General features: G+C 42.8%; 1 protein-coding gene across 9 annotated transcripts in view; it reads left to right on the top strand.

The window, feature by feature from the left end:
- The first annotated feature begins 1400 nt into the window (after positions 1–1400).
- Positions 1401–25574, top strand: part of USP28 (ubiquitin specific peptidase 28) — a 63775-nt gene continuing 39601 nt past the window's right edge. For all 9 annotated transcript variants that reach the window (XM_070803454.1, XM_019975050.2, XM_070803453.1 and 6 more), the window contains exons 1-3: positions 1401–1554; positions 20574–20651; positions 21587–21716. In XM_070803454.1, the coding sequence (XP_070659555.1) occupies positions 1498–1554; positions 20574–20651; positions 21587–21716 (265 nt within the window). In that variant the 5' untranslated portion in view covers positions 1401–1497. The remainder of the gene's footprint in view (positions 1555–20573; positions 20652–21586; positions 21717–25574) is intronic.

Here is a 25574-nt window from a genome sequence, read left to right as displayed (position 1 = left end):
AGATCTCTGGTGGTCTTTTAAGGAAATATTTCATTAACAAGATTTATGAGTTTCCAGCTCATTTAAACACATTAAATAAGCAATTTCCTAAAAATTGCAAAGGCACATAGGAGCTGCTCTAGGAGCAATGTATAAGTACACAACGCTGCAAATAAACTGGACTGAGAAATCAGTTTGTTTTGCAATGACTCCGTCCTCTCCAAGTTGAGGCCAGGAACACAGGATTACACATGAGGAAAAAAAAAAAAAGACAAAGCCACAAGCATAAAAAGTCCTACAACCATCAGACATAAATACACACCCGACCTGCCAGGCAAGGGCTCCAGGTGAAGGAAGTAGCAACAGTCATGGCCCAGGCTCCCGAGAATAATCGGGTCTCCCATGGGAGACGCACCTGCTCTGTACCTGTTTCCTTTTGCCTCAAACTGCTCACATGCAGACTAGGAAGGCCTACAGGTGAAACATCACAATCACATGGACAACAATGCCAGGGGCACAGGAAAGGCCACCATCCACATAAAATTCACACTGAAGGTGCTGCCCAAGGGCTTTGACCAGGGCAACGATATCAGCTGTACGCCCTAAAAGAGATCCTTCCCTACCCAGCCTCCACACAGATTTGGAACAGCCAAGTGGTACATTTGAATGTAAAGTGGGGTTTAGCAGTTACCATTTCCACCAAATTGTTGAAAATAAATTGAGGGCACCTTAGCTCTTTATATGCCATCATATGTATCCGGCTCAAGCTTAACAAAATACTATGAAATTTTAGTTTGAACGTCAGAAAATCTAAAATGGGACAATGTGGCGATTCTTGCTCCCCAGGCCCAGGTCGGTGTCAGGGTACCTCCCCAATCATCAGTGAACACAAGTTCTGGTCCGTTCAGTTAGTTATTTGGACGTCTGCCCACTCCGTCGAGTCTCAGTCTTCCCTTTTCTTCAGGACGAAGCATTTTTTCGCGTCACTGGACTTGGAAACGACTCCAGTGAGGTAGGGCATCCTCTATTACCCGTTCCCTAAGACAGGTTCCCAAAACAGCGAGTAGCTTTAACTCGTCTGTGAGGAGTCTTGAGCCGGCGGTGAGTCCGAAAAATGAGGAGGTTTTGAGGGCCGACACCGGAGAAAGAGACTTGGGAAAGGAGGGTCCCGGATCGGCACCACCACTTCCGGGCCGCAGACCGCCCGACGGACGTAAAAGCTGACCGTTAGGCACGGGCGGGGCCGGGGTCACGTGGCCTGCGCGGGGTCAGAGCCCGGCGTACGCGGGAGCACGCAAAGCAGCTCGGCCCGCGGCCGCGCGCCTCGCGTGCGCGCGCAGGCCGGGGGCAGAGCGTGTGGGCTGAGCCTCCGGCGTGCGGCGGGGCGGAGGCGGGGCTCGAGTGGGGTGGAGGGCGGAGGCGGGGCCTCCTCCTTCACCTCCTCCTCCTCCTCCGGCGAGGCTGGGCCGGCGGCGGCGGCGGCGGGAGGAGGGTGACCCACGGAGGGGCGTCTCGGCCATGACTGCGGAGCTGCAGCAGGACGACGCGGCCGGAGCGACCGACCGCCACGGCTCGGTGGGCCTCGCGGCGGCGAGCGCGAACCGGGGGGCGGGCTCCGGGTCCCACGGGGTAGGGGTGCGGGGCCCAGGCGGGAGCCGCGCGGGGCGCAGGCGGGCGGGCCTGCGGAGATGGGGCGCGGGGCTGCGGAGGGCGCCCGGGCCCGGCGGGGGCGAGGGCAGCGCTCCGGCCGGGGTGAGCACCGGGGCTCCGGGAGGAAGCTGAAGTCTCTGCAAGGCTCGCTCGCAGAGATTGAGGACTCTTCTTGGGGTCCAGAGACGGGCTGAAGTTCGAGGGAGATTAGCTAATTTGGGATATCAAAAATAAAGGGCTGGACGTGGGCTGCTGTCTGCATCAGGGATCTCTAAAGAGAGCGCTCCTGGCCCCCGCGAAACTTCGGAAAGGGGCAGCTTTGCTGGATTTTTTTTTTTTCCCGAATCCGTTTTAGGGCAGTGCTGTTTTAAGAGTCTAAAGCAGACCGAAGTTATCTAAGTTAAAGCGAGGATTTTATCTACACCGTGTGAAAGACCAAGGGTCCTTGTTACCACTTCCTACCTTCTACATTTCCCTCCCCACCCCCCATATTTTTAAGCAGAAAGCAGCCTCCCCAGTTACTGCATTCATCACTGTAGATTTTTAAGGAAGGGGGAGGAACACCGTGATGAATAGAAGGTATGCTGATAATGCTTTCCTAGTCCTAGTATCTAAGAAGATTGAAATCAATACAGGGGTTTCTGGGCTAAGAAGGTGAGAGGAAAAGAACACTGGTTTGAGAGAAAAAAGGCTAATGTCTGTGGAAAAAAAAAAAACCTTGGGAAGTGGGCAATTTGAGAATGTCTTCTAATGTTACTTTGGAATGTTCTAACTTAACACTACCCTGTCACCCGTCAAGTGGTGTACTTTTTCAAGACAGAATGGGAAGTATTTAAATGCGAGTTTGGAAGTGAGGAATTTCATAAACTATCTATTTACAGTACAGAGCTGTCAGATACCTCCATGTGAGAAACCTTTTACGCCTCCTTTTCCCCCCCTCTTCGGACACTCAAGAGACCAATGGAGTATAAAGTGACCGCACTTCCTTTTTAAATTCCTGTAGTAAAAGATACCTCCAGGTCCTGGGCTCTAAAATGAAAGTAGGCAAATGGTGTTTCATGTGCTGATTTCTAATAGAAATATTGTTAGGCGTTTACAAATGACCCTTGGAATGTGAGTCAGGATTTTCTCTCGTTTCACAAATCAGTTCTGTTTGTTTAAAGGACAGTGACTTAAAAGCAGGTGGGAAAATCTTAGTTTTGAGATCGTCATGTTATTTTAAGGGAGAGCAAGTCATATTTAAATTTGTTGGCTGAGACCATGTGCCTTTTGGTCAGCAGCAACTGCATTTACCTCTGCCGCAGTTTGAGAGATGACCACTGTCTCAGCCTTCTCGGTTTAAACGTTCATGTGTGAGGTGTTTTATGAACACTTGTATATAAGTCATAGCTATTTTTGGAAAGCTTTGGAACTCCAGTGGCTGTGGCTGGCTGGAGGACCTGATTCCTGGCAACCTGCAGAGTGGTGACATTTACTGTTCTTCCCAGCGATTCGCCCCATACAGACAGATGATAAGCTTGGAATGCTTGATAATGTTTGCCCTTTTGGTTTTTTCTAATGTAAAATGCCTGAAGTTAGCAGGCTAGAATGCAGGAGTCTTATATGAGAAGTACCTTTCCCATCTCAGAGGAAAAATTTTGGTATTTTCTTCATCTTAAGTTTCATGTTAGAATGAACTCTATTTTAAATTCTGTGAAGCAATTCTTTATTGTCCTTAAAGGATCTTGAATTGTTCTAATTGAGGGGAGCTCTCCTCCCCTGACACTCAGCAGCTATTTAAAACTTAGAGTGCTTCCTTTCCCTTATTGGTCAGCGTACATGGTACAGGCAGAATCTGTTATAGCCTCAAAGAACTTGAGTGGGACGAAAACTCAGTACTCTTGAAATCTGTTCTCAGTCTGCACTTGAGTCTAAAAGAGGTAGGTACCATTTAAATCGCAGCTTCCCAGGTGGTGCTAGTGGTAAAGAATCCACCTGCTAATGCAGGAGACTTGAGAGATGCAGGTTCGATCCCTGGGTTGGGAAAATTCCCTGGAGGAGAGCATGACAGCCCACTCCAGTATTCTTGCCTGGAGAATCTCATGGACAGAGGAGCCCGGCGGGCTACAGTCCATGGGATCGCAAAGAGTCAGACGAGACTGAAGCGAGTTAGCATGCACCATTTAAATCAGTTCTTGACTTAGATGAAAACCCAGCAGCAGCGTTTACTGTTACTGTAGTGCTCTCGGAGGGACAGCATTGAGCAGTCCTGAAGAGAGATCTTAGTTCTCTGCTTAGGAATTAAACCTGGGTAACCTGGATGGCAATGGCACCCCACTCCAGTACTCTTGCCTGGAAAATCCCATGGATGGAGGAGCCTGGTAGGCTGCAGTCCATGGGGTCGCGAAGAGTTGGACACGACTGAGTGACTTCACTTTCACTTTTCACTTTCCTGCATTGGAGAAGGAAATGGCAACCCACTCCAGTGTTCTTGCCTGGAGAATCCCAGGGATGGGGGAGCCTGGTGGCTGCCGTCTATGGGGTCACACAGAGTCGGACACGAATGAAGTGACTTAGCAGCAACCTGGATGAAAACCAAGAGCCCTAGCCACTGGACCACCAAGGGCTAGAGGCTAGAGTCAAAGTGGCGCTGGCTCTTGGCCCTGTTTGAAGCAAGAATATTTCAAGGAGGCAAAACATATAAAAACAGATACAAAGTTTATTATTAGAGACACAGCACAATATATGGGAGAGCACACAGGAAAAGCGCTTGTTTATCCAGCTCAGAATCAGGGCGGAGATACACACCGGACAGCGTGTGGGCATCCTCTCTAATGAGGAGCGGTGCCATAAGTCAGAAGTCAGGCAGGGACGCACACCTGCAGAGGAGCGCAGGCATTCAGAGACACGCCCAGAGAGATGTGCGGCCGTCCCGGATGAGGAGGAGGTGATGTAAATCATTTATGTAGGACTGTCCTTCCAGGTCTTTGTTTACCTCTGACCGATTATCTTGTTTCTCTGTCCATGCCTGACTGGCCCATGGATCCTGCCCAAGATGCGTGTGCAACTTTTTGCTGAGACAGTTCCCACTGTAGAGGCCTGTGGGTGCATGTCCACACTTACTATGGAGTGGGGTCCCCTCCCTTTTCAACCCCCAAAAGCATTCCTTCTCATGTGCAGACAGGGAAGTCTTCCTTGACCTCAGGAGCGGGCACTTTATCTCTGCTTCAGCAGCACTCAGCTTTTACCACTAGCTTTGTCCTTCGAGTGTCTGGTTGAGAACAAAGGCTTAGTTTTACTCCACTTAACAACCACCAGGTGTCCGGCCCAGAGACCCACTGTCTCCTGCCTCAGTAGGACAAGTAATTTGAAGTCAGATTGGCTCTTACAAACCTGTCAACCTTGGCAGCTATACTAAGGCTCATCACACGTGTGTCCTGCTAACGGAAGCCCTATGAAAACCTGTTTCTGAGAAAATTTAGTGCCTTCTTTTGATTTATTGGTTTTACACTCTCTTTTATTTTGTCTCATTACTTGTAATTTTTGGAACATCAGTGAGTGAGTGCTTGGTTGGCATCCACAGCTCTCATGCCTCCAGCTACAAACAGTTGCTACTCACACAGTACTTTTAGTAAATTTATAAAACCCATTGACAAGTAACACCTCACCAGGCAAGATCTTGCCATGTGTTTTCTTTCATCAAAGAAATTTAAAGCAATAGCCAGATGAAACATATTTTTCAAGGAGAATAATGATGCTGATAGTAGTAGTAGATAACCTTGATTGATCATGTACTATATGCCAGACTGTGCTCACAACTTAACATATTATCTCAGTACTTAGGACAGCTTCAGGAAGTTTTCTTATTTCTTGTTAAATAATTTGTACAAGGTTACTTACCTAGTAAAGGGTACAGCCAAGGTTGAACCCAGGGACTTCTAACTCCCAAGAGCTCAAGAAATCTCTGATCCTACTTCTTAGTTGATGGACCAATGGTCTTGGGTTAGAACCTGTTAGTCTGTAGAACTCTCTTCCTGACGTTTTAAATTTTCAGTTCTCATTGCAGTCTTTCTCAATAGATTATCTTCCTTTCTACTTGAATGAGCTAACTGATACCTAAAGAGCTCTCTATCTCATGCTTGGGGTCCTCCCCCCTTCAGAATCTTTTCTCTTAGTGGAAGATGTACTCTTCCCTTCTTCCCTCTTTTAGAGATGAATCTAAATCAGTGGTATCTAGAAACCTTTTTGATTGTGACTCCTAGGGAAGAATACTCCTGTCATCTAGTGAGTGGAAGCCAAGAATGCTGCTAAATATCCTGCAGTGTACAGAGAGCCCCCCCTTCCCCAAAACAAGAAGTTGTCTGGCCCAAAATGTCAATGGGGCTTAAGAAACCCTGGTTTAGATGATGTTTCTCCTCATTCGCCTAAGTTTTCTTTCATCTTCTTTATCCTAGCCTAATTCCCAGGTACCTTCACTGCCTTCTGCATCTTTGAGACTCAGGATATGGTCCATGGACCAGTAGCATCCATATCACCTAAGAGTTTGTCAGAAATGTAGAAATTTGGGTGTGCTGGAGCCAGCTTGTACTTGTACTGCCTCTCCAGGTGACTGTATACATTTCTTCCCAACTCTGTGTTCAATGACCTCATGTTAGTAGCTTGAAATCTCAGTTGAAATATTTCTACTAAGGCAATAAGTAGGCTGGACAAATCAACATACCACTGTCTGGGCCTCCACCCTAGACCTGCAGAATCAGAATCGCTTTTTGACAAGATCCCTGGGTGATAAACTTTGTGAAAGTGATCAATTTTCTGCTCCATAGGATTCCCATTTTCCCTTCAGCTATGCACACTTCTCCTCAATCCTCAAACAAAATAGCAACAATAGCAAAATCGTCTCTGCCTTGTTCTTTATTTTTGTTTACTATCTTTCATTTTGTTTACTTTCTTGTAAGTCCACCTGTTTCTTCTCTAAAACAGTTTTCCAGTTACAATGTAATTCCAGCTCCTTGTGGATAATTTGAAAAATACAGACCTAGGCAAGGTTTAGCTCTTGGCTGATAGGAGGCCCCCCCTCCCCAGGCTGAAGTGAGTTGGTTCCCAGATTTTACTTGAGGTGCAGCAGCAACTTTGCAAAAGCCCAGTTAGCAGGTGACTCTGGGGATCACTTAGGCTCCAGCAGGATGAGGGCTGATTGCCCACAGGCCTACAGAGAGGCTGACCAGGCAACAGAAGATTAGATTGTAGGGCAGTGAGTGGTTTTATGTGATCAGCATCTCCGAGGGCACCCAACGAGAGCCTTGCCAGCAGTAGGCTTTAGTAGCAAGTGAAATGGATCTCTTGGAGGTGACCAGTGACTAATCACCTTCTGGTCAGGTCAGTGACCTTTTAGTTCTAGTTCTTTCTACATCCTTGCTTATTCAAATTCTTTCTCAAGTCCCATTTTCATGGTTTGATTTGTGATGATTTTTCATGGCCACTTTTTGGTTGATAGTTATTTTGGCTCTTGATTTTGTTGCTGGTTATTACCAACTGTTCTGCTTTTTACAAAAAAAATTCCAGCGTGTTTTCTTGAATCATTCACCATGGTCTTATCACAGATGTACCACAGTAAGCCCTCAGTTCTGAACTGATGACATCATTTTATAACTTTTATGAAAACTAGCCCTGGAAAAGATGTTTGAATTTATGTACTACAGCTTTCTCTTTTTCGTGTGGAGGGATGGAGTCGTGCTGCACAAGTTTGTAGGATCTTAGTTCCCAACCACGGAGAAGGCAATGGCACCCCACTCCAGTACTCTTGCCTGGAAAATCCCGTGGACGGAGGAGCCTGGAAGGCTGCAGTCCATGGGGTGACGAAGAGTCGGACGCGACTGAGTGACTTCACTTTCACTTTTCACTTTCATGCACTGGAGAAGGAAATGGCAACCCACTCCAGTGCCGTCTATTGGGTCGCACACAGTCGGACACGACTGAAGCGACTTAGCGGCAGCAGCAGTTCCCAACCAAGGATTGAATCTGTGCCCTTAACAGTGAAAGTGCCAAGTCCTCACCATTGGACCACCAAGGAATTCCATACTGCACCTTTGCCCTAGAGTGCCAGGGCTTCAGTAGTTGTGGCACTCGGGCTTAGCTACTCAGTGGCATGTGGGATCTTGTTGAGCCAGGGATCAAACCTCTGTCCCCTGCATTGGCAGGTGATTTTTATCCACTGCATCACCAGGGAAATCCCCTACTACAGCTTTCTTGGTTTTGCAAATATAGTAACTGGTTTAGGGAGTTGATTTATTCGTGATCACAGTCTGTGGCAGAACCCTGGCCTCAGGCTTTGGTTCCGTGTCCTGGTAAGTGTGCCCAGTGTTGCTGCTACTGTACTTCCTGAGCCCTCTGCCCTGGGACCTTTGGGCCCCGTGCTTCATGTGTGTGTGTTTGTATGCACGTGTGTATGTATTTTGCTGCTCTGGGTCTTAGCTGCACGCAGGATCTTTAGTTGTGACGTGCAGCATGTGGGATCTAGTTCTCTGACCAGGGGTGGAACCTGGGCCGCTTGCATTGGAAGCTCAGAGTCCCAGCCACTGCACCACCAAGGAAGGCCCTGAGGCCTTTATTTTTCTGGCTTTTCTACATTTCTTCTCTGCTAGGGGCGAACCTTTGCTTTCTTTGTTGTTACTGTCCTTTTATTAACTGCTTCCAGATCTGCATGTCTGATCCCAAATTGCAGACGACTTCAACTCCTCTTTTTCCAAATGCTTTTTGAGCATTTCTACTTGAGATAAACATTTGCTGCCTCACTCCTTTTCCCACAGTTACTATACCAGCCCTGTAAATACATACTTAGAGCATCTGCCATATGCCAGTTTTTGGTACATTTTTAATCTTTATAAAAACCCTATAAGGTATGAATTACTATGTCTTATTACTGTGGGAAAACTCAGCCTCAGATATTAATATAACTCACAAGGTCCTAATAAGAAAATTTTAAACCAAAGTCTGTCTCTGTATTGCATTTGAAAAAATGACTCACTCAAGAATAAATTCTAAGTAGCACGGTTGAGGGGCTTCCCAGGTGGCTCAAATGATAAAGAATCAGCCTGCGAACGCAGGAGATGAAGGCAGAAGAAGCAGCGTTCCTGCCTTGGGTCGGGAAGATCCCCTGAAGAAGGTAATGGCTACCCATTCCAGTATTCTTGCCTGAAAAGTCCCGCAGACAGAGGAGCCTCGCGGGACTACAGGCTACAGTCCATAGGGTGGCAGAGAGTCAGATGGCTTAGCAACTGAGCACATGCAGCATGGCATAGGTGAGACTTCATGCCATTCTGACTTTGCCTGCTGCAGTACATGTCTCTCTAGAACCAAACTTTTTGACTACCTTGACAATTTATGGAGCACTTTAACATATATTTCTCATTGAACCCATATAGCAAACCTATGAAATAAAATTTAGTGTGAAGCAGAATTTGCAAAGTGACCCAACTAGTAAGTAATAAAACTAAAACCCTGGCAAAGGCAATTATTTTTCTAGGATATCAGTATTTTTACTATAATCTGTAGATGAATTTTGTTAAGATGGACAGATCACAGTATTTTACTTTTAAAAACTCATTTTTTCATTTTAATAACAATTCCTGTACCCATTACTTCATTTCACAGTCACACCTGTGCTGTCAAAGCTTATGGTATACTTTATTTTCCAGCTGTAGAAATTGATGCTCAAGAAAGTTGAAATTTACCCAGAGGCTAATGTGTGGTGCAGTCGGGGCTACCTGGTGCTATTGCCACCATCAAGGCTTTCTAATAAAAACAGAGGTCAAAATGCCAGACATTCATAGCCAGATTAAAGATCTGTGTGAATAGATGCTAGCAGCTGCTACATAATGGTTGGTAGGTTAAATTTGAGATATCCTAAGAAAATATTTCCTTTTTCCAATATTCCTGCCCAAGTTAGTACTTTCCTGGTGTCTTTTTTCTTTTTTGTTGTGTGTATGCATGTACATATGCAAAGCTCAGTTTTTATTCAGTTGAGGTGAAATTCATATAATATAAATTACATAAAGTATACATTTAGTATATTCACAACATTGCACAACCACCACTTCTGTCTGGGTCCGTAATATTTTTATCACCCCAAAAGAAAACCGAATTCTACCAAGCAGTCCCTCCCCATTTCCCCTCCACTCTCCCCGCTGGCCACACTGATCTGCTTTCTGTCTCTGCGTTTTACCTGTTCTGATAGTTCATGTAAATGGAATCGTATAATATGTGACCTTTTGTGTATTGTGTCTTTCACTTAGTTTATTGAAGTTTATCCAAGTTATAGCATGTATCAGTACTTCATTCCTTTCAATAATGGCTGATACTCAGCTCTAGAACCAAACATGAAACAATGGACTGGTTCCACATTGGGAAAGGAGTATGTCAAAGCTCTGTATTGTCACCCTGCTTATTTAACTTATATGAAGAGTACATCATGCGAAATGCCGGGCTGGATGAAACACAAACTGGAACCAAGAGTGCCGGGAGTAATATCAATAACCTCAGTAGTCATGTACAGATGTGAGAGTTGGACCGTAAAAAAGACTGAGCACTGAAGGATTGATGCTTCTGCACCATGGTACCAGAGAAGACTCTTGAGAGTCCCTTGGATAGAATTGATGCTTTTGAACTGTGGTGCTGGAGAAGATCTTGAGAGTCCCTCGGATAGCATAGAGATCAAACCAGTCAGTCCTAAAGGAAATCAACCCTGAATATTCATTGGAAGGACTGATGCTGAAGCTCTAATACTTTGTCCACCTGATGTGAATAGCTGACTCATTGGAAAAGACTATGATGCTGGGAAAGATTGAAAACAGGAGGAGAAGGGGTCGGCAGAGAATGAGATGGGTTGGATGGCATTGCCATCATGAATAGACAGGAGTTTGAGTGAATTCCAGGAGATAGTGAAGGACAGGGGAGCCTGGCATGCTGCAGTCCATGGGGTTGCAAAGAATTGGACTCAACTGAGTGACTGAATAACAGATATATCTGTTACATCTTACCTGATGTAAGATGTAATTTTTCCATTGGTGGACATTGGAGTTTTTCCCACCTTTTGGCTTTTGCAAGTAGTACTTCTGTGAACATTCATGTCCAAATATTTGAGTGTATGCTAAGTCACTTCAGTCATGTCTGACTCTTTGCAACCCCGTGGTCTGTAGCCACCAGGCTCCTCTGTCCTTGGGATTCTCCAGCCAAGAATACTGGAGTGGGCTGCCATGCTCTCCTCCAGGGCATCTCCCTGACCCAGGGATCAAACCTGTGTCTCCTGCATTGCAGGTGGATTCTTTACCACTGAGCCACATGTAAAGCCCTAAATATTTGAATACCTGCTTCCAATTATTTTGGGTATATACCTAAGTGTAGAATTGCTGGCTCATAGGGTAATTCTATATATAACGTTTTGAAGAACCGTCAGACTTTTCCACAGCATCTTTACTGTTTTACATTCCCACCAGCAGCACACAAAGATTCCAGTTTCTCCATATCCTCTCCAAACTTGTAATTTTCCATTTTTGCTTTGTTTTATAGGAGTCATCTTTGCCTATGATGTGGTATCTCATTTAGTTTTGGTTTGCATTTTCCTAATGGCAGTTGTTGTTAAGCATCTTTTCTTAGGCTTATTGATCATTTGTATCTCTTCTTTGGGGAAATGTCTGTTTCAGTCCTTTTCCCGTTTTTGAATTGGGTTTATTTGTCTTTGGTTTTTGAATTGTAAGAATTTTAATATAATCTGAAATACTAGACCCTTATCAGATTTATGTTTTGAAAATATTTACTCCCATCCTGTAGGTTGTCATTTCACTTTCTTGATAATGTCCTTTGTTGCATAAAAGTTTTTAATTTTGATGAAATGCCACTTACCTATTTTTTTCTTCTGTCACTTGTGCTTTGGGGATAATATAAAAAGAATCCATTGTCAAATTCAAGATACTGAAGATTTACCTCTAACTTTCTTGTTAGAGTTTTATAATTTTATCTCTTTTACTTTAGATGTTGATCCATTTTCAGTTAGTTTTTGAATATTGTGTGAAGTAGGGGTCAAACTTTATTCTTTTTCAAGTGTATATCTAGTTGTTCTACCACCATTTTTGTTTGTGGAGTGTGTAAACATAAAGTGTACATCATGTTCCTTGGGTAAGTGTATATATTACAATATGTTTGCTCTTCTGATATTTATCACATCACATACCTATAGTGCATTATTATGATGTTCTGTAAACCTTACATTAAATCTCTATGGCTACTTTAGTACTTGTTGCAAATTTTGCTCTTAAATACTGTCAATCTTATGCTTATACCATCCTGAATGCCATTTTTTGAAGAGGCTTTTTTTCCCCCCATCAAATAGTCTTGACATCCTTATCAAAAATCAGTTGACCAGGACTTACCTGGTTGTCCAGTTGTTAACTGTCTGCCTGCCAGTGCAGGGGACACAGGTCCCATCTGTGGTCCTGGAAGATCCCATAGATCACAGGGCAACTAAGCCCACGCGCCACAACTACTGAGGCCCCGCGCCTAGAGGCCGTGCCCCGCAGCAAGAGAAGCCACCACAGAGAGAAACCTGCATGCTGCAACGAGGAGTAGCCCCCACCTGCTGCAGCTAGAGAAGGCCTGTGTGCAGCAGTGAAGACCCAGCACAGCCAGAAGTTAAATCAATAAATAGATAATAGAATTTTTAAAAAAACTTAAAAATCAGTTGACCAGAGATTATGACTCTCTTCTGGACTCCCAATTCCAATTCATTTGCCCATCTGCTTGTCCTTATGCCAGTACTATACTGTCGTGATTACTCTAGTTTCACAGTAACTTTTGAAATCTTAGAGTGTGAGTGAGTCCTCTTTGTTCAATATTGTTTTGGCTATTCAGCGTCTTGTGAAATTCCATATGGATTTCATATGGATATGGTCAGCATTTCTGTAAAAATGGTCATTGGAATTGATCTTTTTTACATTGCATTGAATCTGTAGATCACTTTGGGTAGTATTAACGTATTAATATTAAGTCTTTGTGATGGTTCATTTTATGTGTCAGCTTGACTAGACCAGGAGGTGTCCAGACGTTTTGTCAAACATTCTGGTTATGTCTGTGAGGGTGCTTCTGGATGAGATTAGCATTTGAATCAGTAGGGTGAATAAAGCTGATTGCTCTCTCTGATGTCTTTGGACCTCATCCCAGCTACCGAAAGCCTAAACAGTAAAGGCTGGTAAAGAGGAAACATTACCTACCTAATTGGGTGCAGGTCTTCTCTTGCCCTCAGACTGAAAGTTATATCAGCTTTCCTGGTTCTCAGGCTTCCAACTCAGGTTAAAATGACTCCATTGGCTGGTTCTCCAGCCAGTGTAGATCTTGGAACTTCTCAGCTTCCAAAATCCCAAGAGCCAATTTGTAATAATAAATTTCTTAACTCACATATACTGGAAACTATGAACACAGGATTTCTTCACACACACACTCACGCCCTGTTGGTTCTGTTTTTCTGGAGAACCTTAATACGGTCTTCCCGTCCATTACCTTGGATGTTCTTCCATTTATGAAAGTTTGCTTTACTTTTTTTCTCAGTGTTATGTAGTTTTTAGTATACAGATCTTTCACCTTCTTGGTTAAATTTATTCTGAAGTGTTTTGTTCTTTTGGAAACTATAATGAATGGAATTGTTAATTTCCTGTTTAGATTGTACACTGTTACTGTATAGAAACACAGCTGATTTTTTTCTATAGATCCTATGCTCTTCAACTTTGCTGAATTTATTTATTAGCTCTAGTGGATTTTTTTGGTGTTTTATATATCATGTCATCTGTAAATAGAGATAGTTTTGCTTTTTCCTTTCCCATGTAGGTGTCTTTTATTTATTTTTCTTGCCTAATTGTTCTGGCTAGAACTTCTAGTATAATGTTGAATAACATTGGTGAAAATGGCCTTCTTTGTATTAATACTGATTTTAAGGGGGACTCTTTCAGTCTTGCACTACTGTGCATGATGTTAACTGAGTTTCTTTTTTAAATACAGGTCCGTCATCACATTGAGAAAATGCCGTTCTTTTCCTAGTTTCCCAATTATTTATATCATCAAATGTGTTGTATTTTTTCTGCATTGATCAAGATGACTCCCCCCCCCCCCTTCATTGTGTTAGTATGGTGTACTACATTATTTTTTTTATGGTTTCTTTTTATGTCTTTGTCAGTCACATTCTCTTAGGCATCCATTTTCAAATACTTGACTAAGCTTCATCTCTTCACTCTTTGAGATGTACAGAGTATACTCTTAGTGCTTAGTCGCTCAATTGTGTCTATCCCTGTGACCCCATGGCCTGTAGCCTGCCAGGCTCGTCTGTCCATTGGATTTATCAGCAAGAATTCTGGAGTGGATTGCCATTTCCTCCTCCAGGGGATCTTCCCAACCCAGGGATCGAACCTGAATCTCCTATGTCTCCAGCATTGCAGGTGTATTCTTTACTCACTGAGCCGTTGGAAAAACCCATAGACCGTACTCTACCATTCCATTTTTCCTACCAGCTTCCAACTGCTTTCATCATCTTTGGTTTATTCAGTAGCTCTGTAACTCATGGTTAAGCTTTCTTTTCCTAATTTTAACCACTTTTAAACTAGCTGTTAACATGTGATAGATTAATCCCTTTAAAATGCCTTTTTTGCCCCTCACATTTCTTCCCTGCTGAAGAGCCTGTAATGATTTTATGTTGTTCATTAGATCAAGTCTAAACTCATCCTGACATTTAGAACTGTTCATAATCCCATCCCACATCACCTCTCTGCTGCTGCTGCTAAGTCGCTTCAGTCGTGTCTGACTCTGTGCGACCCCATAGACGGCAGCCCACCAGGCTCCCCTGTCCTTGGGATTCTCCAGGCAAGAATAGTGGAGTGGGTTGCCATTTCCTTCTCCAGTGCATGAAAGTGAAAAGTGAAAGTGAAGTCGCTCAGTCGTGTCCTACTCCTAGCGACCCCATGGACTGCAGCCCACCAGGCTCCTCTGTCCATGGGATTTTCCAGGCAAGAGTGCTGGAGTGGGGTGCCATTGTCTTCTCCATCACCTCTCTGGTCCCTGTTATTTATAAAAGATGGAAACTACACACTGAGGCCCATCTAATAATAACATAGAATTTTGTTTCTGAAACTATAAGTGTGTAAACTTGCTTTCTATATCTTTTCCTGTATTTTCTTAGTTTCTCATTTAGCAAATAGATTGCTAAATGGCATTTTCTTAAACTTTTGAAGATGCGTTTCATAAGACCTTGTCATATTAGTTTCCTGGACCTGTTTCCTGTATTTGGTTGAGGCATATATGTATTTAAAGAAATGAAAAAATATTGTCTTAGTGTATTCTAAAGTAAGGGAAAAAAAGGTGCAGGACGTCGTGTATAGTATGAAAGAAGACGTTCGTGTGCATAGACCGTTGCTGAAAGATGTCAGCAACTATTAATAGTGATTACTCCTGGGACATGGAACTGGATGGAAGGACCAGGGAAATTTCCCTTTCATTTTATATCATTTTGTGCTGTTAGAATTTTCTACTCAGTGAATGTGGACAAAAGAGATGAAAAAGTTTGAGTAAATAATGATTAGTTCTTTTTCCTTGCTTTTAATATTAGTTCATACCCCTCTAAACCACTTAGGATTGACTAACTTTTAAAAGCTTTTAATGCTTTTTAAAAACGTTAAGCCAGTTGATGAACTGAAACAGTGATTTTCATCATGTACCTAAGTTTTGCACCATTAAAATAAGTTATCGATTTCAGGGGATTCAGTTTTATCCAGAAAAAAATGGCTATTTGTCATTTGTGGAGTCATGAGGCACTTTAGATTTCCATGTTATGAGTAAATTGTACCAACATAGAGTTGTTACTGGAATAAAAACTGAAAAAATAGGAGGGCTTTTGCGGACTTTTTCCGTGGAAGTTGGAAAGGTTAGCGGCAGTCTCAGACTGTGCTAAGACTCTGTTATATAGTCTGGGTTTCTGGAGTTGCTGCTGTGTATTTTCTTTGACTCCTAGAGTTACCCTTTGCTTTCCTTGGATATTTAAGGTTTATTTTAAAATTAGAAAACCAGATCTTTGACTTTGGAGAGAATTTTATTAGGCACACCTTGGTATTTCTTTGGAATAAAGTAGCATTTATCAATTACTTAGCTTTAAATTTAGAAATGTCCTTGTAAAAATAGATAATCGAGATCAGTAAATGTGTGCATCAGAATGGTGAAAATAGCATTCCTGTTTGAAGGAATGGAATCATCTAGAAAGCACCCTTGTCACAGTGCTAAACTGGGTATTTTGAAGATTGTGAGATTAGTAATCGCAGTAGTTTGCTCATCAAGGAGTTTTAATTTAGTTGCAGTAGGATTAGGTCAGTTGTTTATTACAAAACTTGATAACTTAATGTTTTTACCATGCAAATAATCCTGTTTATTGTTTATGATGAGGTGAGTTGCCATCTTTGCTGTAAGAGAACCTCAGTAGAGAGAAGCTTTGCACCAAAACCATGGAGTAGCTGAGCTCTTTCTAGAGATTTGTGTGTGCCTGTCTTTCTTTACTGCCTCTGGGCAAGAAAAGAGAGTGCTCTTTGTTTTATGAAAATAATCTGTATTTAGTTAAGGAAATGCAGACCTGTTGGCTCTTGCCAGTTATTTGACTTCATTATGACTAGAGCACAGGCTTTGTCTTGTCTCTTGTTGGCTGTGTGCTTTATTTGTAGCATCATAGTTATGGTGAAGTTAATATTTAAATCAATTTCGTGTGAAGTTGAGGAGAAACTGTGAGTTATCTATGCACAATGAGCTTAGCTTGTCTGTTGTTGTAAAATTAAAATGTCAGATATACCACCAGGCTCCTCTGTCCATGGAATTGTACAGGTAAGAATACTGGAGTGGGTTGCCTTTTCCTACTCCAGGGGATCTTCCTGGCCCAGGGATCGCACCTGAGTCTCCTACATTGCAGTGGATTCCTTACTGTCTGTACCCGGGAAGCCCTGATTAGGATTTGGGTTGTGGGTGCCACTGAGAGTTTAGGTTTAGCTAAATATTTATAGGACTGAGTCATGTAATAGCACTTGTTCATGTGTGCCAATAGCATAGCTTATTCCTTGTGAAATGTGCTGTTCAGAATCTTAATGGTTATTTTTGAGGAATCATTTAATCAAGATATTTGATGACAAAATTGATTTTATAAACCGTAGTTTTCTAATTTGCACAATGAAGATGATCCCTGACTATTTTAGGGTTGTTTCAGGGATTACATGATGTATGAGGCATCCGAAGTTCCTGACAGAAAGGCGTTCAATAAGTGTTGGTTACAACTGTGAACAGCACTGTCCTGTGGGTAATTCACATTAGGTAGTGTGTTGTGTGATTCTTGTCTTTATGGAGGCAGGAATTTTCACATATAAACAGAGGTCTACATGGGGAGAAATAGCAGGTAAAGATAGTAAGTCCCATTCCTTTACAGGCTCGTTTGTTCCCTCAGCATGGGAGGTTAGAAAGGGCAGAGAATAGTAAGGGGCTGGAGTCCTTGAATAGTATGGAGCTTCCCAGGTGGCCCTAGTGGTCAAGAACCTGCCGCCAGTGCAGGAGACGTGGGAGATGCGGGTTGGTCCCCAGGTCAGGACGATCCCCTGGCGGAGGCAGAGCAGCCCACTCCGATATTCTTGCCTGGAGAATCCCCAAGGACAGAGGAGCCTAGCAAGTTACAGTCCATAGGGTCACACAGAGTCAGACTGAAGTGACTTAGCACACACACAGAGTTCTTGAGGGAGATGAAATGAGTATAACACTGTTCTTGGAGCTGCACAGAATGATTTTATGTTGTCGTCATCTCTGCCCAATAGCTTTAAAAAAAAGGGAACCTGAGTTTCCTTTCCTGAGAGTATTCTAGATGTGTTAATGTCTGCTGCTACCTCTTTCAGCGTGGAGATAGAGGAGTGGGACTTTAACCTGTGGCCACATGTAATGGTTAGTAAGGTACTTATCATTTGAATACCATATTTCGTTGATTAGCACTTATTCGACATTCTGAGATCTCTGAAATTGAGATGCTCCTTAATTTACTATCCTCCACATAGCACATGTGGTGTAGTTTTTATGGTCTACACACATGTGGGCTTGGTCATAGCTGTTCCTGCCACCATGGCAGCCAGGTTACACACCCTGTTGGTACTGCATGGTTAGTTTACTTGCCGTCTAAAACGACTTTAAAAAGATCACACGATGATTCAACAGTGAAACAAAAACTATGAAGAAAAGCATAGAAACAGAACAGCAGGGTACAGATTTGATTTTATGTGAAGTAAAATATTTGTCTTTGGAGGAATGATTGCAAGTTGAGATTTTCTTGCAAAACTACAATCGAATGCATCATGGGACCTCAGAAAGGGAGATACTGTAGGTGTTTTAAGCCTTTTTTGATGTTGTTGCTGAGAAATATGCTAAAGAATTACCTAATGCATGCCAGGCTATGCACCTGGAAGCAGGGTGACTTGTGTTTCTCAACATAAATGAGACATTTTGGAGCTACGAGAAGCTGATGTGACCAGGTCATGTGTCTCCTAGGATTGTCGTGAAGGTATTGTGTCATAGTTGAGCAGCAGTTTTTCTCTTTGGTGACACCATTTTATAACTGATGGCACCTTAGATTCAGTATCTTCTAGTGTTTACCTCTCTAGCTCCTGATGGTAGCTTATTTGGAACTGATTGTTCTACTAAGTAATCAAAACTGTGCTTCTATAAAGGCAGCTACAATAAAAATAGGAAACTTGCTAAGATCAAGGTCAAAATTTAAGAATAAAATATTTGCATTGTTTTGCATTAAGTAGGCGTTTTTTGCCTGTTTTCTTCGTCTTCTCAGATACAGCATGGCATAGAGGTTAGGGTGCAGACTCTGGGGTCGGGCAGCCTGGGGTCCAGTCCCAGCTCCAACCCTTACTAGCAGTAACTTTCTGTAAGTTACTTAACCTCTCTGTGCCTCAGTCTTCTGTCAGACGGCCACAGTGTGTCTCTCACAGGTTTGTTCTGAGAGAGAAATGAGTTAATACCTCTGAAGTGCTTTGAACAGCACCTGGTGGGAAGTAAGCAGTGTGAGTGAGCTGTTATTCCACCTGGCATTGTCTTTTGTTGAAACACTGAGTGGTCTGAGGTGAAGGTGTGTCTGTCTATCCCACTCTTCTCTCCTTGGTTCCAGTTCAAGGCTGATACACTACCCATTTCCCCTTCGCAGTTGTTATTCCATCCTTTTTTGGATACGTCATTTTGGACTTTTTAGAAAATTGGATATGATTGAGCTATATAGATTTGCACACTTTTACACAGTATGATCTGGAGAAGGCAATGGCACCGCACTCCAGTACTCTTGCCTGGAAAATCCCATGGACAGAGGAGCCTGGTAGGCTGCAGACCATGGGCTTGCGAAGAGTCAGACACGACTGAGCGACTTCACTTTCACTTTTCCCTTTCATGCATTGGAGAAGGAAATGGCAACCCACTCCAGTGTTCTTGCCTGGAGAATCCCAGGGACGGGGGAGCCTGGTGGGCTGCCCTCTATGGGGTCGCACAGAGTCAGACACGACTGAAGCGACTTAGCAGCAGCAGCAGCAACACAGTATGATCATGGAATTAGGATTCATTTGAAAACAGACTTTTTGATGCATTACTTTTCTAAACATCACATGCTGGGTGTTTTCAGTGTTTTCCAAGGTTAGCTCTGGACACTTCTTAGTGCAAAAGTCCTTCTCCCAGTGCCCAGGCAGTGACTGCCTGAGACAGATGCCCAGCCTCCAGGACTGCTGGGCTCAGCAGGGTAGGGTTCCATTTCGAGCCTATGACCATGGCCTGTGACTAGAACAGAAAGACTGTTGATGCTTTTCTGAGGACTGCACAGGGGTGTTTCAGTTCGTTTTTTCTAGTTCGTGATACTTGAGTGTTGCATTGGGCCCTCAGCTGTTGAAGAACAGAGGATACTGTTTCTCTTACAGCTGGCAGGGAACTAGACTGCCTCTTGGAGACACAGCACTAACCAAAAGATAGTTAGTGGTCAACATCAGCTGTTGATTCGGGGCTTCATTCTAGGATAACCTTAAGAATAGTATAAATTAGATTTCTGCTGGCTGGACTAAGTTTGAACTATTTCGTTTTTAGTATTCATCTGAAAGATCACTGTGTCTTCACTTGGGCCAGCCGACCGTTTAAGTTGAGCTTACTTGTAAATACGTGTTTTGTGTTAACTTTTGTCTTTGTGCAAAACAGGACCAAATGCTTAGTGAAGGCTTTGAGGCTGAAAGGGGTTATAAACTGATCTCATAGCACGGAAGGTTTTGCCATGATTCAGATTAGTGAAGAGAAAACACTCCATACTTTATTCTCTCTGGAATTTTATTTGTAATTCAGAAAATTCCAGCTTTATCTATACTTCTTTTTAATCAATCAGACCTAAAGTTTCAAATGTGACGTTGTTGGTGTTTGTTAATTACATGATCGGAAACTTATTGTCAGTGAAAAATGACACACACAAATGGCATGTGCAGTGCAGCTTAAAATAGCACATCTTCACATCCATGCAAATTCCCTGGACTCCTTATAGTGACCTACTTACGCACTGCTCACAGAGAAACAGGAGGCACTTTAAGTGTCCATTAAGGCTAGAATGTTACGTTTAAATGTTTTATGCATTTGTAGTTTTACTTGTCACTTGTATTTCTTCCACAAGTATCAAAAGCATTTTCTGTGATTAAGCTTTTAAAAGAGTAATACATTTGACATTTCACAGTGTGTCTGACAGTCAGTACCTTGTTGCTTGGAGCTTGTTGGTTTCTTAAAGTAAGAAATGCAATTCTCAAGCCTGTTTACCCTAGATGTTCATGTCTCTTCGTTACATGTATCCCGGTTTACTTTCTGATTGACACATGTCTTATGTTCATTTTGTTTCTGAAATACAGAGCTGCCAAATGCTGTTAAATCAACTGAGAGAAATCACAGGCATTCAGGACCCTTCTTTTCTTCATGAAGCTCTGAAGGTTAGTTTCAAGGCCTCTTTGAGTCAACAGGTTTTAAAACAGTTGTTCATATCATAGTTATGTCAGTCCAAGCTATTTTTATGCCAAAATGAAAGTGCATATGTATAGGGACAGAAGTTCTAGAGGTCAAATGACCCAGTATCTTCAACCTATAAATTATAAGAGCAAGAAAAAGTTGAGGATGAAAGAGACAGTGCAGGGAACTCTGCAGAGATTTGAGATAAATATCAACTAACTGCCCTGTATGGACCTTTTATGGATCCTGATTCAAACTAAAAAATAAATGAGTCAGGGCAGTTTAAACTGGTGATTTGTGTGAGAATAACACTGTGGGTTGTATATTTTTTTAAAGATACATTCTGAAATGTTGAATGATGATGATGTAATAAGATGCTTAGGATTTGCTTCAGAATATCTGGGGGAGAGGAGGCAGAAGAGATAAAATAAGATTGACTGTGGCTCAGTGACTATCGAAGTCAAGTGATGGGCACTTGGGATTCAGTTATATGTTCCCACTTCTGTTGTATACGTTAGAATTTTTACCTAAGGAAAGTTTAAAAAGTTAAAACGAAATAGAAATATGGTCACCACTAGAGAATATGATGACTGACTGGCACCTTTATTGTAGGGGCTGACTTCATTTGGAGTCTGATACATCGTGCCTTAGCCATTGTGCAGTTGGGAGGAGAAGTATCCAAAGCAGTGAGGTTTCATTCTTGTTTGCGTGTTGTGGGGAATCAGCCCATGCCACTCCCTTCCTGTACCTGGGAGTGTGATGGCATCGCTTCACGTTTCCTACCGTATATCCTAGAATTATATCTAGATTTAGTATGACACCAGGATAGTAAGGAGTTATAACCCCCAAACTCACTTGCTGTTTATTTTAAATGCCGTGATGTTTGACTTTTGAAATTTGTTTTTTTCCCTCCTCTTAGGCCAGTAATGGTGACATCACCCAGGCCGTCAGCCTTCTCACTGATGAAAGAGTTAAAGAGCCCAGCCAAGAGACTGCTGCAGAACCATCTGAAGAAGAGGGGAGTGCTGCCAGCAAAGAGGAATTAGCAAGTAGGTATATCCTGGCTGGGCCCTTTTCTGAACTAGCAGAAATTAAGAGATGAGTTTCTGTGAGTGTCCTTTCCATCACATCAACCCTTCGGAAATAATGGTAATCATGGCTAATTACTGAGCCATAATGAGGTGCCAGGCACAATTCTCAGCACTTAAATGGTTCCATTCATTCAGCAGTTATTTAATGAGCCCCTGTTAGGTGCCAAGCACTCTTTTAGGCACTGGAGATGAACAAAAGGAACAAGAATTGCTGCCTTGTGAGAGATGAGGCCATGGAGGGAGTGAACGGGAGGCAGATTATGCAGAGGCTTCATAGCTGCTTGGCTTGTACTCTGAGCTGGAGGACCAGCCATTGGAGAGTTTGCTGCAGAGGCATGCTGTAAACTGGTTTCCACTCCCTAAGGATCATTCTGGCTGCTATGTTGAGAACAGAACTGTGGGAGGGAGTAGTGAGCATGGGGCAGAGAAGGGAGCCCAGCACCGTTCAAGAAGCTGTTGCTGCTGAGGGCAGTGTGGGCCAGGGCGCGGTGGTGGAAGGGTGACACGTGCTTGCTGCACAGGATCTGCTTACACAGGAGATGGGGCTGTGACAAAAAAGAGAAGGGTTAAAGGTGACTCCAGGTTTTTTTCCTAAGCGGCTGAAAGGGTGGAGCTGTAGTTAACTGACATGGGAACAATTACCGATGGAGCAGATTTGGGGTGGAAAATGAGAAGATCGATTTTGGCAATATTAAATTTGAGAGGCCTGTTAGACATCAAGGTGGAGTGTCAGAAAGACAGTGGCGATCCAAGTGTGCCGTTCAGGGGAGAGAGCTGGGCTGGACCTGGATAAAACTTGAAATCATAAATTTGTAAATGGTACATAAAGTTATGGGAAAGGATGAGCTCTCCTAGGGAGCGGATATAGAAAAGAGAAAAGGTTTCGTGTCTCAGCAGTAGGTACTTCCGATGTTGAGATGTCTGGGGAAGGTGGAGGGGGCAGTGAAGAGTGTATGGAGGCATAGCAGAAAGACCCAGAGAGTGGTACTCTGGAGACCAGAGAGGCTTCTGGGAGGAGGATCTGCCAGCTGGGTCAGGTGGTATTAATGGATATTTGGGCAGTTTCGAGCTATTCTGAGTGCTGCTGCTGTGAATATTCTTCTATATGTCTTTTAATACACAGTGACTTATTTCAATCCATATTTTTCTTGTTGAGATGCATCCATGTTGGCTATACCTGTAGTTATTTCTTTTCATGTATAGTATTTCTTGGTCTGAATACACAAGAGAATTGATATATTTGTTGATTGACTTTGGAGTTGTTTTGAATTTTTTTGCCATTATGAACAAATCTACTGTGAGCTATTTTAATTCGCGTTTTTTTGTGCATGTATGCAAGAGTTTCTTTAGTGTTTAAAAACTCGGGATGTAATCGGTGAGTACTGAAACATGCCTGTCTTCATCTTAGTAGGTATTCGGTGTCTCAGATGGTAAGGACTCCGCCTGTAATGCGGAAATCCTGGGTTTGACCCCTGGGTTGGGAGGATCCCCGGAGGGAAAGGCAGCGCACTCCAATATTCTTGCCTGGAGAATCCCCGTGGACAGAGGGGCCTGGTAGGCTACAGTCTGTGGGGACACAAAGGGTCGGACACGACTGAGCACTGAGCGGCTAAGCACACAGCGTTGGTGACATTAGTTTCCGAAATGATTTTTTAACCTATGTATACTCCCACGAATAGAGTTTGAGGGTAACTCTTGCTCTTACGATTGTTAGATTATAAAATTGTTGCTTGTGTTTTTGATGTAAAATGATTGTCCTGTTTTTAACTAGAATTTAAAAAACTTAAATAATGATACTGGTCATCTTTTCCCTTTTGACCTTCATGTTTCTTCATGTGACATTTCTCTTAGTATCTACTGGTTTTTCTGTTGGTTTCTTGGTATTGATTCTTGATATTCTTACTGATAGTGACCTTATTTTCTTGATATGAATCCGTCTTTCTGGACTTGGGCTTTGCAAAATACCTTCTTATTGATGACCTGTGTTTTTCCTCTGTGGTGATGAGCTAATAAATAGCTTTCATTTATTAATCTTCTTCTGTGGTTTATGGTTTTTGTTTAAGAACTCCTATACCATGGTGTCATAGGATATTCTGTTATATTTTCTTCTAAAATTGTAATGTTTTGCTTTTCATATTTAAATATTTAATTCATCTGAAATGGATTATTTTGGTAAGAAATAAGATAGAAATATAGTTAGATCTATCACTGCCCCCCAGCACCTCCCCTCACTACCCAGGACCTTTTATTGAAAAGGTAGTACTTACCACTGATCTGTAGTATTAGCTCTGTACATTATTTTCGTGTTTTCCATTTTACTTCATTTCTGTTTTTAATTCTTTGCAGTATATACCTAGGAGTGGAATCGCTAGATCATATAACAATTTGTGCTTAAGTTAAAAAAAATTCTAGAATACCTTTTTTTCCATGACTACTACATTATCACACTTAAAAATTAATAACAATTTCTTAATCTCATCAAATACTATTGTAGAAATTTCCCTGCTTGTCTCATGAACAATATGTTGGTAGTTGGTTTGAGAGTATAATGACCCACATAAAATAAAACATTAAGCTATGTTTGAAGTCTGGTACAAGATGGCAGATAATAGAAGGATGTGCACTCATTTCTTCCTGCAAGAGGACCAAAATTGCAACTAGCTTTGCAGGAGGACAACCTGCAAAAATTTGCAGCCAGACAGAATGACACTGGAACCCACCAAAAGAAGATACCCCACATCCAGAGAAAAAGAAGAAGCCAAGGTTAGACAGCAGGAGGCATACAGTCATGAAAAAAATCAAATCCCATATCTTCTGGGTGGGTCACCCACAGGCTGGAGAACAATAACGCCAAAGAAGTTCTCTCCCGTCTTTGGGATCCGACAAAGGGACTGGAAGGCCAGGGAATCTGACCCTGAAGGCCAGCAGGATTTGATTACAGGACTTCCAGAGGACTGAGGGGAAAAAAAGACTCCAGTCTTGGAGGACATAAACAAAATTTTGTGCGCACCAAGACCAGAGAAGAGGAGCAGTGACCCCACCGGAGGCTGAACCAAAACTCCCTGTTAGGGTTGGAGGACCTCCTGTGGAGGCGTGGGTCAGCAGAGGCTCACCACAGAGACAGGGTCACTGGAAGGGCCCCCTTGGAGTAAACCCTCTTGGAGGTTGCCATTAACCCTACTGTAGAGCCCGTAGACCGCAGGGCTGGGTCACCTCAGGCCAAACGACTACAAGGGAGGGAGTGCAACCCCAGCCATCAGCAGATAATTGGATTAAAGCTTTACTGAGCAAGGCCCTGCCCAACAGAGCAAGACCCAGTTTTTCCCATCAAATTTTTCACCAGACTCTCCCATCAAGAAGCTTACATAAGCCTCAGCCATCAGAGGGGGGACAGAAGAAGCAAGAAGTAGCACAGTCTCACAGATGGCCAAAACAAAAACTGTATTACAGAAAGTTAATCACGATGAAAAAGCAGAAAGTTATGTCTTAAGTGAAGGGACAAGATAGAATCCCAGAAAAACAACTAAATGAAGCGGAGATAGGCAGCCTTCCAGAAAAAGAATTCAGAATAATAATAATGAAGATGATCCAGGATCTCAGAAGAGAGTGGACACAAAGATTGAGAAGATGCGAGAAATGTTTACCAGAGACCTAGAAGAACTAAAGAGCAGACAAATAGAGATGAATAATACACTAGAAGGAATCAGCAGCAGAATAACCGAGGCAGAAGAATGGATAAAAGACCTGGAGGACAGAGTCGTGGAAATCACTGCCACAGAACAGAATATAGAAAAATGAAAGAAGAAATGAAGAGAG

This window comes from Bos indicus, chromosome 15, assembly GCF_029378745.1.
Source record: "Bos indicus isolate NIAB-ARS_2022 breed Sahiwal x Tharparkar chromosome 15, NIAB-ARS_B.indTharparkar_mat_pri_1.0, whole genome shotgun sequence".
In the NCBI taxonomy this organism is placed as follows: domain Eukaryota; kingdom Metazoa; phylum Chordata; class Mammalia; order Artiodactyla; family Bovidae; genus Bos; species Bos indicus.
The sequence above is the reverse complement of the archived record's forward strand: the minus strand, read 5'-3'. Positions and strand labels throughout refer to the sequence as shown.